This window comes from Malaya genurostris, chromosome 2 (assembly GCF_030247185.1).
Source record: "Malaya genurostris strain Urasoe2022 chromosome 2, Malgen_1.1, whole genome shotgun sequence".
NCBI classification, from domain to species: Eukaryota; Metazoa; Arthropoda; class Insecta; order Diptera; family Culicidae; genus Malaya; species Malaya genurostris.
Window position 1 is genome coordinate 348,526,414 of NC_080571.1, and position 13,671 is coordinate 348,540,084.

General features: G+C 37.5%; 1 protein-coding gene across 2 annotated transcripts; it reads left to right on the forward strand.

Moving 5' to 3' along the window:
• Positions 1–1,364: 1,364 nt before the first annotated feature.
• Positions 1,365–12,340, forward strand: LOC131432057 (acetylcholine receptor subunit alpha-like 1). 2 transcript variants are annotated; one of them, XM_058598104.1, is made up of 7 exons: positions 1,365–1,578; positions 2,245–2,365; positions 2,456–2,525; positions 9,783–10,112; positions 10,179–10,500; positions 10,565–10,734; positions 10,797–11,097. In XM_058598104.1, exons 1-7 carry the CDS (start codon positions 1,506–1,508, stop codon positions 10,995–10,997), a joined length of 1,287 nt encoding a protein of 428 aa, XP_058454087.1. In that variant the 5' UTR covers positions 1,365–1,505; the 3' UTR covers positions 10,998–11,097. The 2 variants fall into 2 exon arrangements, with proteins under 2 accessions (XP_058454087.1, XP_058454088.1); XM_058598105.1 differs by lacking the exons at positions 9,783–10,112; positions 10,179–10,500; positions 10,565–10,734; positions 10,797–11,097 and adding exons at positions 11,127–11,450; positions 11,511–11,832; positions 11,889–12,340.
• Positions 12,341–13,671: the final 1,331 nt, after the last annotated feature.

Below are 13,671 nucleotides of genomic sequence, written 5' to 3' on the forward strand. Positions count from 1 at the left end.
GCACGCTAATCAGAAGTGAACAAATGAATGCAGCATAGTTAGAGTAGAAGTTTTTCTAGACCCCAACGTTTCTGTTTGATTTTCTTTTTAATTTTTAAATTTTTGGTGGTTGTTCAAAGTGAAAACGAAAAAATTCGCCATTTTGTAGCTATTAAACCTCCCCAAAATAACAAACAACGAAAAAGAAAACGTTGAGGTCTGGTTTTTTATATTTAGAAAGTGTGTGCAAAATTTGAAAAAAATTGGTGCAGTAGTTTTTGAATGACGATGGACACGGACTTTCAAAACCTGCTTTCGAGAAAAACGCGTTTAAAGTTTTTTGTCTATAAAATCAATGGAAACAATTAATTACTCCAAGGAGCCCGTAAAGATCATATTTTTTCTTTTTAATTTATTATAACGAAACATTTCAAGAATGTTTTGTCAAGTTTTGAAGTCAATCGAAGTAGAAATCTTGGGCCTGTGCGCCGAGCTCTTACGTCTTCGTAGAATGAGATAGTCATAGATAAATTCTTCAAATGTTTTACTATAAGAAAATATAACGAAAATATTAAATGATTTTTCAATTTGTTAGACCCTACCCGCCCCTTAAGATCTACTTGCTGCTCAGTCAACTGCGCAGGCTAGAACGAATTAAATATATCACGTGTTTTAAAGCTACCCAGTAGGTAAGGTAACGCAGAAATGAAATGCCGCTTACTATTTCAAGATCGTCCTCGAGAGTACGAGAAAGGCAAGAACAAATTTACTGTAGGTGATCGTTCTAAATGATTTGCACTTGGGGCAAATAGTGTGATGAAAAGCATCATAAACGGTGAGATTTTCGGTAAGCAACCGCTTTCGCACAATAAAAAAAAACGTTGTTTTTACGCGATTTGGCTTCATGCCACTACTCCAAAATTGTGCAGGAGTTATATACCCATTAAACTTCTTATGGGACATGATGAAGTTCGAAAGGAACGTCGAAACCTATGTTTTCCTGATTAAAGTCAAACTCCCGTTAGGCTGTAACACTGCGAGAATGTGTAGATAACGACTCCTCAGAATTATGCCGAAGAATGAATGGCTAAGAATAGAAGTATTCGGGGTGCTTTATTTTCAGCTCATTTTGTGGGATCGTCGTATAACATACGGCTTATATTGTCCAACAATGCAAAGGGAATCGTGTATCGTTTATGATGGGGTCCGACTAGCACTAACTGCAGTACTGAGCTGCAATCAGTGTTCGTACCGAACAGAAGCACCCTAATCAACATAAATGTAGCAAATATGTTTTTTATCATGAATGGTTGTGCGTATTGCTGCCATAGAGCCGAATTATAAAAACTAGCTCCCGGAGGTCAATCAGCTTCAGTTCTCGCGTGGAAGCCATTCGGATAAGTTCCCAGTTCAGTACGGAAGTGTTGCAGTTGGATAAAGTGTTTAATGATAAGAGTGCAGGCAACGGCTACAGCACATTGTACCAGTAAAGTTAGAGAAATCAGTTACTTAAATAAAACATAAAAATGGGCAAAGGTTACACGTTGACCTTAGCAGTGATCATATGCCTTGTGAAGTGCTGCTACACGAATGATGCCTGTAAGTCTGCTGATAAATTTACATAATCGAAACCAAAAGTTGTCACTTCTGTCAGAGAGTAGTTTAATGCATGAATAGTAGATGTTGGATAGTGCGGTGCAAATTTGAAAATAACAAACCGGATGTTCAATTGGATCGTTAAATTTGTGCCAAAATATAAGCATGAAACGCTAACAAAATAACAATGCACTTTGTATCCGTGAGTAACAATGATTGAATATTCATGCTTCTAGAAGAAGATTATCAAGCAACGGATGTGTCGTCAAGTCCGATTTGAAAAATCAACCAAAGTGGCAAATAATGGATCATAAAAAAAAGTAATGATAACATCCATCATGTGACTAGCGGCACATGCTAAAGGGAAACTAAATTATGTGGCTTGCAGAAAGTGCAGTTTTGTGTGATCTCATGATCTCCTGATATGAAAAACAGGGTAAAGCGAGGTCAAATCGATAATAACAGACCGCGCTAGTGTGAATTTGAAATGGACCTGACAGATGCTGATAAGAGTGACGGAAGGATTTTTTTTTTCTTTCTATCCGGTGGATGATATCTACTAATGTGCTGCGCGAATGATGATGTATCACCGGCTTTTTTACAAACAATAAAATATTAAGCAATAAAATCTGTGAACCTAATGTTTGCTCCTTCGCTCTTCTTCTGCAGCCGACGTAAAGCCATTGACTGGTCAGACCTGGGCTGATAAATTGAAGAAAGATTTGTTGGCCAACTATGATCGAAACATTAGACCGGCTCAGCACTATAACGTAACCAACGTTGACATCAAGTAAGTATGGCGATTGAGTGCTGCCCAAACGAATATACAGTATATTTACATGGTATCTTTTTGTTTTCTTTTTGCTCATTTTTCTTCAAGCATGACTATCACACATGTGGACATCGATGAGGAAACCTCAATTTTCTCTGTATATGGTTGGGTAAAAATGGTGAGCTGCAATTGAAAATCCGTATTTATATTATATCTGTAGATGTACAGAATATAAAAAAACCTTTTACTTTTTAATTAGTCAAAATTTATACCGGTGATCAAATTACCGCAACGTTTTTCTTGAAAATATTAGACCCGTATTTTCTTTCATGTTGACATTAGGAAGACTATTTTCATGGTAGATCAGAAAATCGATTTTTTTCGATTTTTTGGAACACTAGCAGTGTTCCAAAGTTTCAGTTTCAGAATTTTATTCCTGAATTCAGCTTAAATTTTATTATTTCTGAATTCAGTTTCAAAATATAATTCCTTAATTCAGTTTCAGAGTTTAGAACTTGAATGCTAAAACTAAATCCCGAATTTTGGTTCTGCAATTACTTTTTGGAACTGAATTCAGTTTCTTAATTCTGGTTCGGAATTTATGCTCAGAATTCCGAATTCAGAATTCTAGAACTAGATTCGGATCCTGTATTCTGAAAATGAATTCAGTTCCAAAATTCAGAAGTTTGTGGAGTGCATATCGTATCAGTATATAAGTGAATAATATTTTACCATTCCTAATGAGTTTTTGAAGGAATTATTGATACTTTTTGTCCACGGTTGGCTAGTAGATATCAATATTATATATTGAAGAAATCTTAAATTCGTTTTATGGATATTCTTTCAAATCGCTATACAATTTGTATTTTCGAGACGGGTTTTACAAGTAAGTTATTAAAATTAACGTCATAGTAATTCCCAATTTAAATTTATGGCGTTTTCGTTTTTAATTTGCACTACACCGGTGCAGTGCTACACTGAGGCATAAATAAACGAACAAAAATGACGAAAACATAAACAGTAACCATTGACTACAATACACGATTCCATTGCACAGAGCTACACCAAACTTTTGATGAGTGCTACACCAGTGGTATCGGTGCAGAAAAAGTGTAGCACTGGTGTAGTGCAATTGGTAAAAACGAACGGTTTCAGTGCAGCTTTCGCTACACCAGTGTAGTGCAATTTAAAAACGAAAACGACATTAGAAATCATATCAGGTGTACAACTTTGCTTCCGCCGTTTTTTTTTTCAAAATTAAAACCTTGATTACGAAAAAGTGCTTATAGATGTATTATTCAAAGTATTGTCCGTCGCTAGCGACAACTTTCTCCCATCTTTCCGGCAATTTTCGGATCCAGGCTCGAAAAAAGGAGTCCTCTTTTGACGCTATCCATGGAGCAATCCATTTTTCCAACTCTTCGAAGGATTGAAAATGTTGATTTCAAGCCCAGGGCCTTGAGACGTTTTAAAATGGCTTGATGACTCACTCCCAATGATTCGGCAAGCTCTTCTTGTGTTTGACACGAATCTTCATCAAGCAATGCTTCTTGTTGTTCATCTTCGACATCGAAATCACCATTTTTAAAACGTTGAAACCACTCCCGACACGTTCTTTTACTCAGAGCAGCATCACCGGAAGTTTCTGAAAGCATTCGATGCGCTTCAGTTGCATTTTTTTTCGAATTGTAACAGAAAAGTAACAATTTGTAACAGAAAAGTAAAACTTCCCGCAAATGGCGAGAATTGGGCACATAAACAGACATTTTCGAGCGTGAATAATACGAAAACAAGAACAACTGTCACTGAAACGGCGATGACAATTCGTTAGGCACTGTACACACTCACTTTAAAGGCATTGTCATTTATGTATTTTGACCAGCTTCAGCCGGTACAGCCACAGGAAGCAAAGTTGTAGATGGCTAAAAACGTAGGTTTTGCAATTTATGAATGAATTTGAACATTGTACGTTTAATTCTATCTGTTTTGTACCCTACACAATCCCGTATTATCCTGCTTTCGTGTGTTCCGTCTTATAATTCTACCGTTACTATTTTGCAAGTGACGCATTGAAAGTTTGCAAAACTCACAGAATCAATTAACTAGAACGTGTGATTATCGATATTCGAAAGTGAGAAAAACGTGTGTCAGTTTTAATCAAGTTATTATAGACGTAGAAACAGTTCTAAATAGCTGTAATCATTCTTTTTCTCAAATTAATGACGCCAGAACTATTGTGGCTGATGTCATTAAAAATACTTAATTGAAAAATCCACAAAATATAGGTGATAAAGAACTAGTAAAACAATTGCGGGAAAAGCATTATGTTAAGGCTGATAAGGGAAATAAAGTGGTAATTATGAACAAAGAAGATTATGACAATCTGATAACACAAAAAATCAATGACGGCCCTTATGAGAACAAATAGCCGACCCCCTTCCAGAAATTATCAAAAAAGTAGATAAAACTCTTCATGAATGCAATCCAAACTCTTTATCCAAAATCAAAGGACTACCAAAGGTTCATAAACCTGGTAACGAAATAAGGGAAACGATTTCTTCAGTGGGAGCCCCAACTCAAAAAATCTCCAAATGGCTAGTAAAAGAATTCCAATCTATACCAAAAAAAAATCTTCAGTAAATCAGTTCCCAACACACAGGTATTCGCTATTCAATTTCAAAGCTCAGGCGGAATTGAAGATGACGAAATGATGGTATCTTTCGATGTAACCTCCTTATTCCCAAGTGTCCCGGTGAAGGACTCAATCAATCTGTTGGAAGACTAACTCGGCTTTGCACGGATTTTTTTCAAATTCAGTGGTGAATTTTATAAACAATTACAAGGGGCATCCTCGTTTATATGTGAATTATTTGTGGCAAACCTCGGAGAACTTTAAAAAAAAAACAGGGATTATTGACTAATCGCTTGTGGAGATACGTTGATGATATATTTTGCATCATCAAACGCAACGACTTATCAAACTTCTTAGAAATAATCAATAATTTACATAAAAATATTATTTTATCAATGAGGAATAGAAAGAAAATACCTTATGATAATAAAAGAACCGGAATTTTATTAAAAAACGCAAAATTTCAATTTTTAATAAATTTCTTTACTCTCCTCCTGCGGCAACACATGCATGCCAACGCTTGATCCAATTTTCCATACAAGTTTTATGGGCTGCCGAAGGTATGGCCTTTAGTTCACGCAGCGACTTCTCTTTTATGGTCTCTATGGTTTCAAAACGCGTTCCCCGCAATAGCAATTTGAGTCTGGGGAAGAGGAAAAAGTCACACGGGGCCATATCTGGAGAGTACGGTGCTTGGTTGATGATATTGGTTGAGTTTTTGACCAAAAACTGCGACACAACCAAGCCGGCGCATTATCGTGGTGTTCAGCTTTTTTGGCACAAGCCGAGAAGCGACGCGTTTCAAACCCAAAACATCAGTTAAAATGTGTTCGGCTGATCCATAAGAGATGCCCAACAACACAGCAATCTCTCTAATCGGTACAGAACGATTTTGCAACACGATTTGCTTCGCCAATTCAATGTTTTCTTCAGTAATAGATGTTGTTGGGCGGTCAGGGATCTCATCATGATCCAAGTTTGTACGACCACCTTTGAAGCGTTTATACCACTCGTATGCTTGCTTTTTTCCTAGACACGATTCACCAAAGGCCTTTTCTAACATTTTCAACGTTTCGGAACACTTAAATCCATTTGCAACACAAAATTTGATGCACGCACGTTGTTTCAAATTTTCATCCATTATAAAAATCGCCACACGAAAATTTTTCAACTTCTTTGTATAGACGCCAAACAAAAACTAATCGTACGATATGCGACAGAATGTGTATAAAAGTGTTGCCAACGTTGAGAGAATAAAAGTTTACCGATTGGACAAGCGCGGGAATTTTAAAATGAAAATTCCGGTTCTTTTTTTATCATAAGGTAGTTTACCTTTATAGATATCCTCATTGTCAGGAAGGCAAAATCCATAGCTTTCGAAATATATAGGAAGCCGGACCAATACGGACCGTGTCATACCAAATATTTCTAACTATTCCCACCAACACAAAATGGCAGCATTTTACCATATGATTCACAGAATGCTATCCTTGCCCCTTAGAAAAGATGCTGCAATTAAAGAGAAATTGAAAACTTTACTAAGTTCTACAAAATATCCAACAGATAAATTGAAAAAATCTGGGGATTACAAAATCTGGTCTTGTCATTGCGATAAAATATACATCGGACAAACAAAGAGAACACTAGACATTCGTTTCAAGGAACACATCTCAGAAATAGCGAAAGCATACAAGTAATTGGAAAAGGGACTACCACATCACTTCAAGTCAAAAAGTAGCAGAGCATACCTTTTTTGAAGATTATGAACTCACTACCAATGACATTAAAATTTTAAGACAAATTCCCAATCCATGGAAATTAGAAATATTCAAAAATAACTCCACGTCTTCAATAAACCGATACCAAGGGAATAGATCTTCCTGGCTTTTAAGTTACTACCTACACACAGGGGACAAACAAACATATACCGTTTTCGTTGATTGATCAGAGCAGCCCGAGAGCTGACCCAGAGTCGCCCAAACAACTTCTGATGTGTTTGTTTTAGCAACCTGGGGTCGCTCTAGATCGGACTCCATTCGCGTAGTTTCGCTCTGAAAATTTTCTCGGGTCGCAACACGCATCCATGCGAGTTTATTTATTTTTTCATTTTTTCATGAGTTGTTGTTTAGGGCGCGTACCACGTGTTCGTTTTACTCGGAGTCAGACTCGCCCGCGTCTAGGTTCAAAAAGTTTTGTCGTGAATACGACTTACTTTACTATAAGGCGCCTTTTCAAAATTAGCCATATGGAAGAATGGGCAGAGCTTAATCGTGAATATCTCGACTTGTATTAAGGGCAGCAACATAATTCTTTCGCCATTTCATCAAAAATATGATCAGGAATTTAGGATATCATTTTGAACAGATAACAACAAACAACTCAAAAATGAAGATTCCTAAAACTTTGAAAACAACGCGGAAAACTCTTTACTTTTGCTTGGCTTTTTCGCGCAAGGACGACGAGTTTGAGGTAGTCAGGCACATATTTGAATGCATATAATGCGATTATTTCATCTTGTGTGTTGGGTGGAAGCAGACGTCGTGAGAATGATTTATCATTTGCTTTCCGGTCGTCGAGGGAGCGATATCATCAACCAACAGTGACGGAGAGTGCACTTTCTGCGTGGTTAAAACCTCAAACGCTCAGGTAGCAACTCTCATTCGCTTTCCGGTCTTCAAGCCTAGACTCTGAGTCTGCTCTTAGTTCTAAATTTGGTTCTTGAACTCAGGTCCAGTTCCTTATTCCAGAATTCTTCTGTTTGATTCTTTTTAGAATTATAATAATACTTCCAAAGAATTATGTGACATTTTACTATACTCTATGCAACCCATTTTGGTAGTCTTGGCGAGAAATCGTCTTCAAGCTTCAGAGCTTTTTTCCGGAATATGGGTTTAGAATTCAGAGCCTGCGTGCTGAACTGGATTCTGGAAAAAGATTCCGGAACTGATTTCAGTTTCGAAATTGTAGTCTACTAAAATTCAACTGAATTCCTTACCTTACTATGGGGCGCCTTTTCAAAATTTACCCTGTACAAGATTTTCGTGATTAAATTTTCAACAGCGTGAAAAACCCTAAAAAATAATTGAAAAACAAAGTTTTCTAGAACTTTTGAAAAAAATTTATCACGCTTGCTTGCCTTTTTCGCATCCGGACGACGGTTTTGAGGTAGTCAGGCACATATCAGAATCTACCGAACAAATAGAAATGGAAATCTTTGAATAAAGACTGTTCATTTGCTACAGACGAAACTGGATGTCGAGGTGAGGTTCTCCCACCAACATCAGTAAGAACAAACCAAGTATAAAGCGTGAAAGTCTCATTTAGACTTCGGTCGTCAGGAGGAGCAGTCGGCAATGAAAGTTGACCTTTTGCGTGGTGTAAAGCCTCAAACGCTCAGGTCACAGAGCCAGTTTTCAGGATAATTTGATAAGCTTTGTGCAATTTTCGCAGTGCAAAATTCACAACAGTGTTTAATATCTTAGAGAATTACACAATTTGGCCCTTCTGAATGCCAGAAATTTATCTCGTACGGCATTTAGATAACTTTTTTCACTGAAATATTTAGATCCGAAACGAAATGATTGACATCAAAATTCTGTATAGTTCTATTTAGAACAATAATTGTATACCCAAAAAATTATGCGAAATTATCTTCACTATACTGTATACGGCCCATTTTTCAACCAGTTGAAGTTTGTAGTAAAACTTTCTGCTGATTTGCTATATAAAATGCATAGCACCGACTTAGAAGCCATTAATGAAGGTTTCTTTCAGAACCACCATTATTTTATCATTAAGAACTACACTATATATTTCGTAATATTTAATTGAGTGTCAGAACGATTAATGTAACTAATCTGTACTTTAGTTTAGGAGTATCGTTTCAAATTCTAGTAGTGAAAAAGAGGAAAGCTTGCACAATGCACACAATCGATCAACTAATTGATATTCGAAAGTATAAAGAAAGAGTGTCAGTTTTATTCGTATTCACGACATCCAGTTATGTCTCTGACATTACACATCCGTACTTTTTTTTAGTTTTGAGCCCAGTTTTGAACAAAGTTATGGTTTAAAAATTACCGGAAGTCGGTTCTGGATGAAATTCAGGAGGTTTATATAAAATTTCATGTGAAAATCGGTCTCGCCATCTCTTACGAAAGAGAGAAAATAATTTGAAATTACAATGTATGCTCTAGTCACCGAGTAATTCCTGAACGGAAAGTCTGATCAATATGAAATTCAGGAATTGTCTATTGCATCTGATGACCTTTTATTTGAATCAGTTCAGCCATCTCCGAGAAAAGTGAGTGTATAAAAATGTTACATATTGATACACAGTGAAATGTTACATACTTAAACACAGTAGCGGAATAGAGTAACCAGTAAAACCCTAAAGTAGTAAAACCCTTAAAAAAAACTGATAACTAAAAGCGGCATGTGAGTAGAAACCCAGTGCAAATATTCTTGAAAAGTTTTTCTTACGCCCGATGCCAGATGGTCTCGAGCCCGGTTCTGTCCGGAGATGGGTGATAGGTACTATTCAATCTATGTTATAAAAGTCCCACAAGCTGAAGGTGTGAGCTCTGATCCAAAAATTGCTCCGTTAGTTCTTTGTTTGAAGACGCGCGAAACTCAAAATTCAACCTACGTCTACACAACGATCAAGTGAGTGCCTTTGATGTTATTGCGTAAGAAGCATGTAAGCCAATGCATGTTGTCAATTCTATGAAAGGCATGATCTATCTCTCACATTTATTTTAAGTCGCAGGTTAAAAACGATTCCTAACATTTCCTCATTTCTAGCACTGGTTAGACAAACGATTGATTTGGGAACCCTCGGACTACGGTGGCCTGCAAACGTTTATTGTACCAAGCTACTACCTGTGGGATCCTGAGTTAAGTATCCATTCGACGACACTGGAAACGGCTGGCACAACTTTCTACGCGTCCACCAACATTCGAGTAGATAACCGAGGAAACCATAGCTGCACGGTGAGGGTAAACCTGAAAACATTCTGTGAGATGAACTTCCGCAGGTGGCCCTTCGATACACAGCATTGTTCGGTTGTATTGGGAAAATCGGTTACCCGGGAAGAAGAGACTGTCCAAATGAATGTGCTGCCAGGGGAAATAGTAAGAACTGATCGAAAAAGAACTGAAAGAAGCTGTGAAACATTGTGCGTTTTTATTCTATTAAAGGTGCGATCGAGCCAAAACAATCCTAGCTGGAAAGTGATTGACATGCTAATTGAAAGATATGATAATCCGATGGAAGAGGATCGTGGATCGTTCACCGGTGTTCAGTATGGGATTATAGCTCAACGGAAAGTAAAGATATTTCATAGTACGGTCATCGTTCCGGCTGTCGTTTGCATTCTCATGACACTGATCAATTTCTGGCTACCACCAAAGGCCACTGAAAAAGTATTATTGCACTGTATAAATGCAGCTATATTATGTGCATTCTTACTTTACTTTACGATGCATCTACCGCTGCTGGCTACTAGAACACCGTTAGTAGGTTAGGCATTTGAAAATTACGTTGAATTGCAAAATAACACTTCTTTCACAAACACATTTTTCAGTACTATTTTTCAGCAACAGTTTATACTTGACTGCATTCTGTATGGTTATGTCGGTCATCACGATGAACATGGCTAAATCTAAACATCGGAAGCCTGTGCATCCGTTTGTCAAAAGCTTCCTAACTCTTCCCGGTATTAGTATTTTAGTTTGGTCAGGATCTAATATAAGGGTAAAAAGTCTGCACACAACAATTATGCAGCAGAACAACTCATTACTAATTTTGTACTACAGGAAATTACTGAAGATGAAGACTGGAACGAAGAATTGAAAACGGACTCCTTGGCAGTGGAGTCGAGTTCTTCGGCGGAAGAAACGACAAATGAAAATAGAAATCAAATAGACTGGATAAAATTCGCAGTAGCTTTGGAACGACTTTGCTTCATCGTTTACGTATTTCTCTACAGTGTTATGTCGGCTTGCTACTTGAACTAGTTATTATACATATATTGACTACCGAATCTATTACATAAACAATAATAAAATATTGACATGATTGTACTCTTTTAATGAACTATTTTTTACAATTCTGCGAAATTCATTTATGATAATTACAACTCTCAGGTTTGGACAGACGAAAAGCTCAAGTGGTCCCCAGCCGATTACGGAAACTTGGATTTAATCCGTACTAACCCGGACAGTGTTTGGAAGCCAGATCTGGTATTGTACAACAATGCCCGAGGATCGGATAATCTGCATTATGGCAAAACCAACGTACTTATCTACAATAACGGACAAGTACTGTGGGTCCCCCCAACCGATTACCACGGGTTCTGTGAGCTGAATCTACGATTGTGGCCGTTTGACTACCAGACGTGTATGTTGAAGATCGGATCATGGACATACGATGGCTTTAAGCTTAATCTTACCGGCAGTGGAACCCCCGAGGTAAACCACCCCCAAATACGTGCATGTTTGATCAACCCACTTCATATTTTCGTATTCTAGATCAATATTAATGTACCGAACAATGAATGGAGCATCCGGAAGGTCACAACCGAACGCCACATTGTCTATTACGCGTGCTGTACGGAGCCTTACCACGACGTCCAGTACAATGTCACACTACAGCGCCATTCATCGACGCACAAAGCGATCGTGATTAGTCCGGCGTTCGTAATTATGTTACTGGCGCTATCCGTCTTTTGGCTTCCATCACACTGTAGTGAAAAAATTGTTCTCAACGGAGTCATTATCCTAATTGTGACAGTGTTTCTGGTCTACTTTGCCCAACAACTACCGGCTATGTCAGGGAACACACCGCTCATTGGTATAATCAAAGCAATCCATTCGTTTTATGACGCCCCTTTAAACTTTTACTTTCAGTAAATTTCTTCAGCACCACCCTGTACCTAGTGGCTATCAGTACCATTATATCGGTCATTGTGCTTAGAATTACACGTACGAAACACTTTCAACCTGTTCCGAAGTTCCTGAAAAATCAAGTAGATGGATGTCTGGGATCAGTTCTGGGTGTTAATAGTAGCAGTGGCACTCTGCCTTCCGACGAAGACAAAGAATCGGCCGGAGGCGAAAACATCGGCGATCCAAAACAACGTGACTGGTGTCGAGTGGCGGCCTTGATCGATCGATTGTTTTTCGTTATCTATTTAATTATTTTCATCATCTCAATAATATATTACAGTCTCTAGAGATGATATACACGTGTGTTCAGCAATCTTTCCGAAGTTTTCGCTAGTGTTATAATTTAATGTTACCTCGCTTTGTTATCATTGATAAATTTACGATTGAGCAAATATATACGATAATTTTGTATATTTGATTGTCTGTTCATTGAGCTTTGCATTCGACTTAAGGTTCTATTTAACCATTGTTGGAAAATGCAAAAGTTTTTTTTTTGCTGCTGCTAGATGACACATCAAGCGAAAATAGACGGGTGGGTAATGCCAAAGACATAACTGGATGTCGTGAATACGAAAACAACTGACATATTCCTTAACACTTCCGAATATCAATTAGTTGATCAATTGTATGAATTATGCAAGCATTCCCCTTTTCCACATTTTTCGCAAAAACAAAGAAGGCTTCACTTGATCTCGATTACTGTGAATTTCACACAGAGAAAAGTGCAAAAATCTAACCAAACTGTTCTAGATTTGCACTAAACTGAGCATATTTCCTTTCGATTTGCGAACAACAAATCCTAATAGTTCTTTAGAAAACTTTTAGAGCCATGAGAACGGCTGATTTTGTGTAATGCTCTCCACCGTTGCTTTTTCGCCAATGCGAATGACTGGCAGCTGCGACGTCATCGCTCTTGTCGGAAGCGAAACTAGCTTTGCAAACGACACAAAATACATCTGCTCGCAGTGGCGATAGAATCCAAACTGATCCAATTTTTCTTGAGAGGCTTGTTTTTACCAGATTTCGTTTGTAGCTTTTTCACTAATGGGCGGTCCTAACGGCTATAAAAATAGCAGCATATAGAATTTTAATTTCGATATTTCATTTCGGATTTGCGTATCATTGAAAGAAACTATCAGGATGCTCTACGGGATTCATTCCTGCCTTTCAGAAGGACCAAATTGTGGGACTCACTACGATATCAAACACTGTTCGGAACATTTTCTAGAACGATACAGATATTTTATTCTCTTCCCCAGAACGCGTTCTGATTGGCTGGTGTTGACATGGGTCGAATGAGACAGGGTTTTCAATAGTGTTCTATTGAAATACTTCAATGCTTTTTCTTTACACGCTTAAGTTGAAAAATTTCGATTCTATTGGTAGTTAGATTATATAAATCCTTTCACAAATCACTGAGCTATGAGCTTTAAAAATACGAGAAAGGCAAACGCGCCGTATGAATTATCCTCTTTGATACTCGTTTATACCAAACATTTCAGAAAAGTTTAATTTTGAATTGTTTGAGATTAACAACACAACTGAATATTTTATCATAAAATTGTGATCATATTTCCGATGGCATGTAGCAAAAATTATGTTGATTCGTTAGATACAACAAGAGATACTCACGATCAAAAACTTATCACTCTCTCAGAGGGTAAATTTTGAAAAGGCACCCCATAGTAAAGTAAGTCGTATTTACGACAAAAAAACATCAGTTTATTATCTTTTCTACTTTTGC

What these genes read in the sequence shown, in the direction of transcription:
- LOC131432057 (XM_058598104.1), top strand. Translation starts at nt 1,506, where the DNA reads ATGGGCAAAGGTTACACGTTGACCTTAGCAGTGATCATATGCCTTGTG. An exon ending in TATATGGTTGGGTAAAAATG is followed by an intron (nt 2,526 to 9,782) that starts GTGAGCTGCAAT and finishes CCTCATTTCTAG; the next exon opens with CACTGGTTAGACAAACGATT. An exon ending in ATGTGCTGCCAGGGGAAATA is followed by an intron (nt 10,113 to 10,178) that starts GTAAGAACTGAT and finishes ATTCTATTAAAG; the next exon opens with GTGCGATCGAGCCAAAACAA.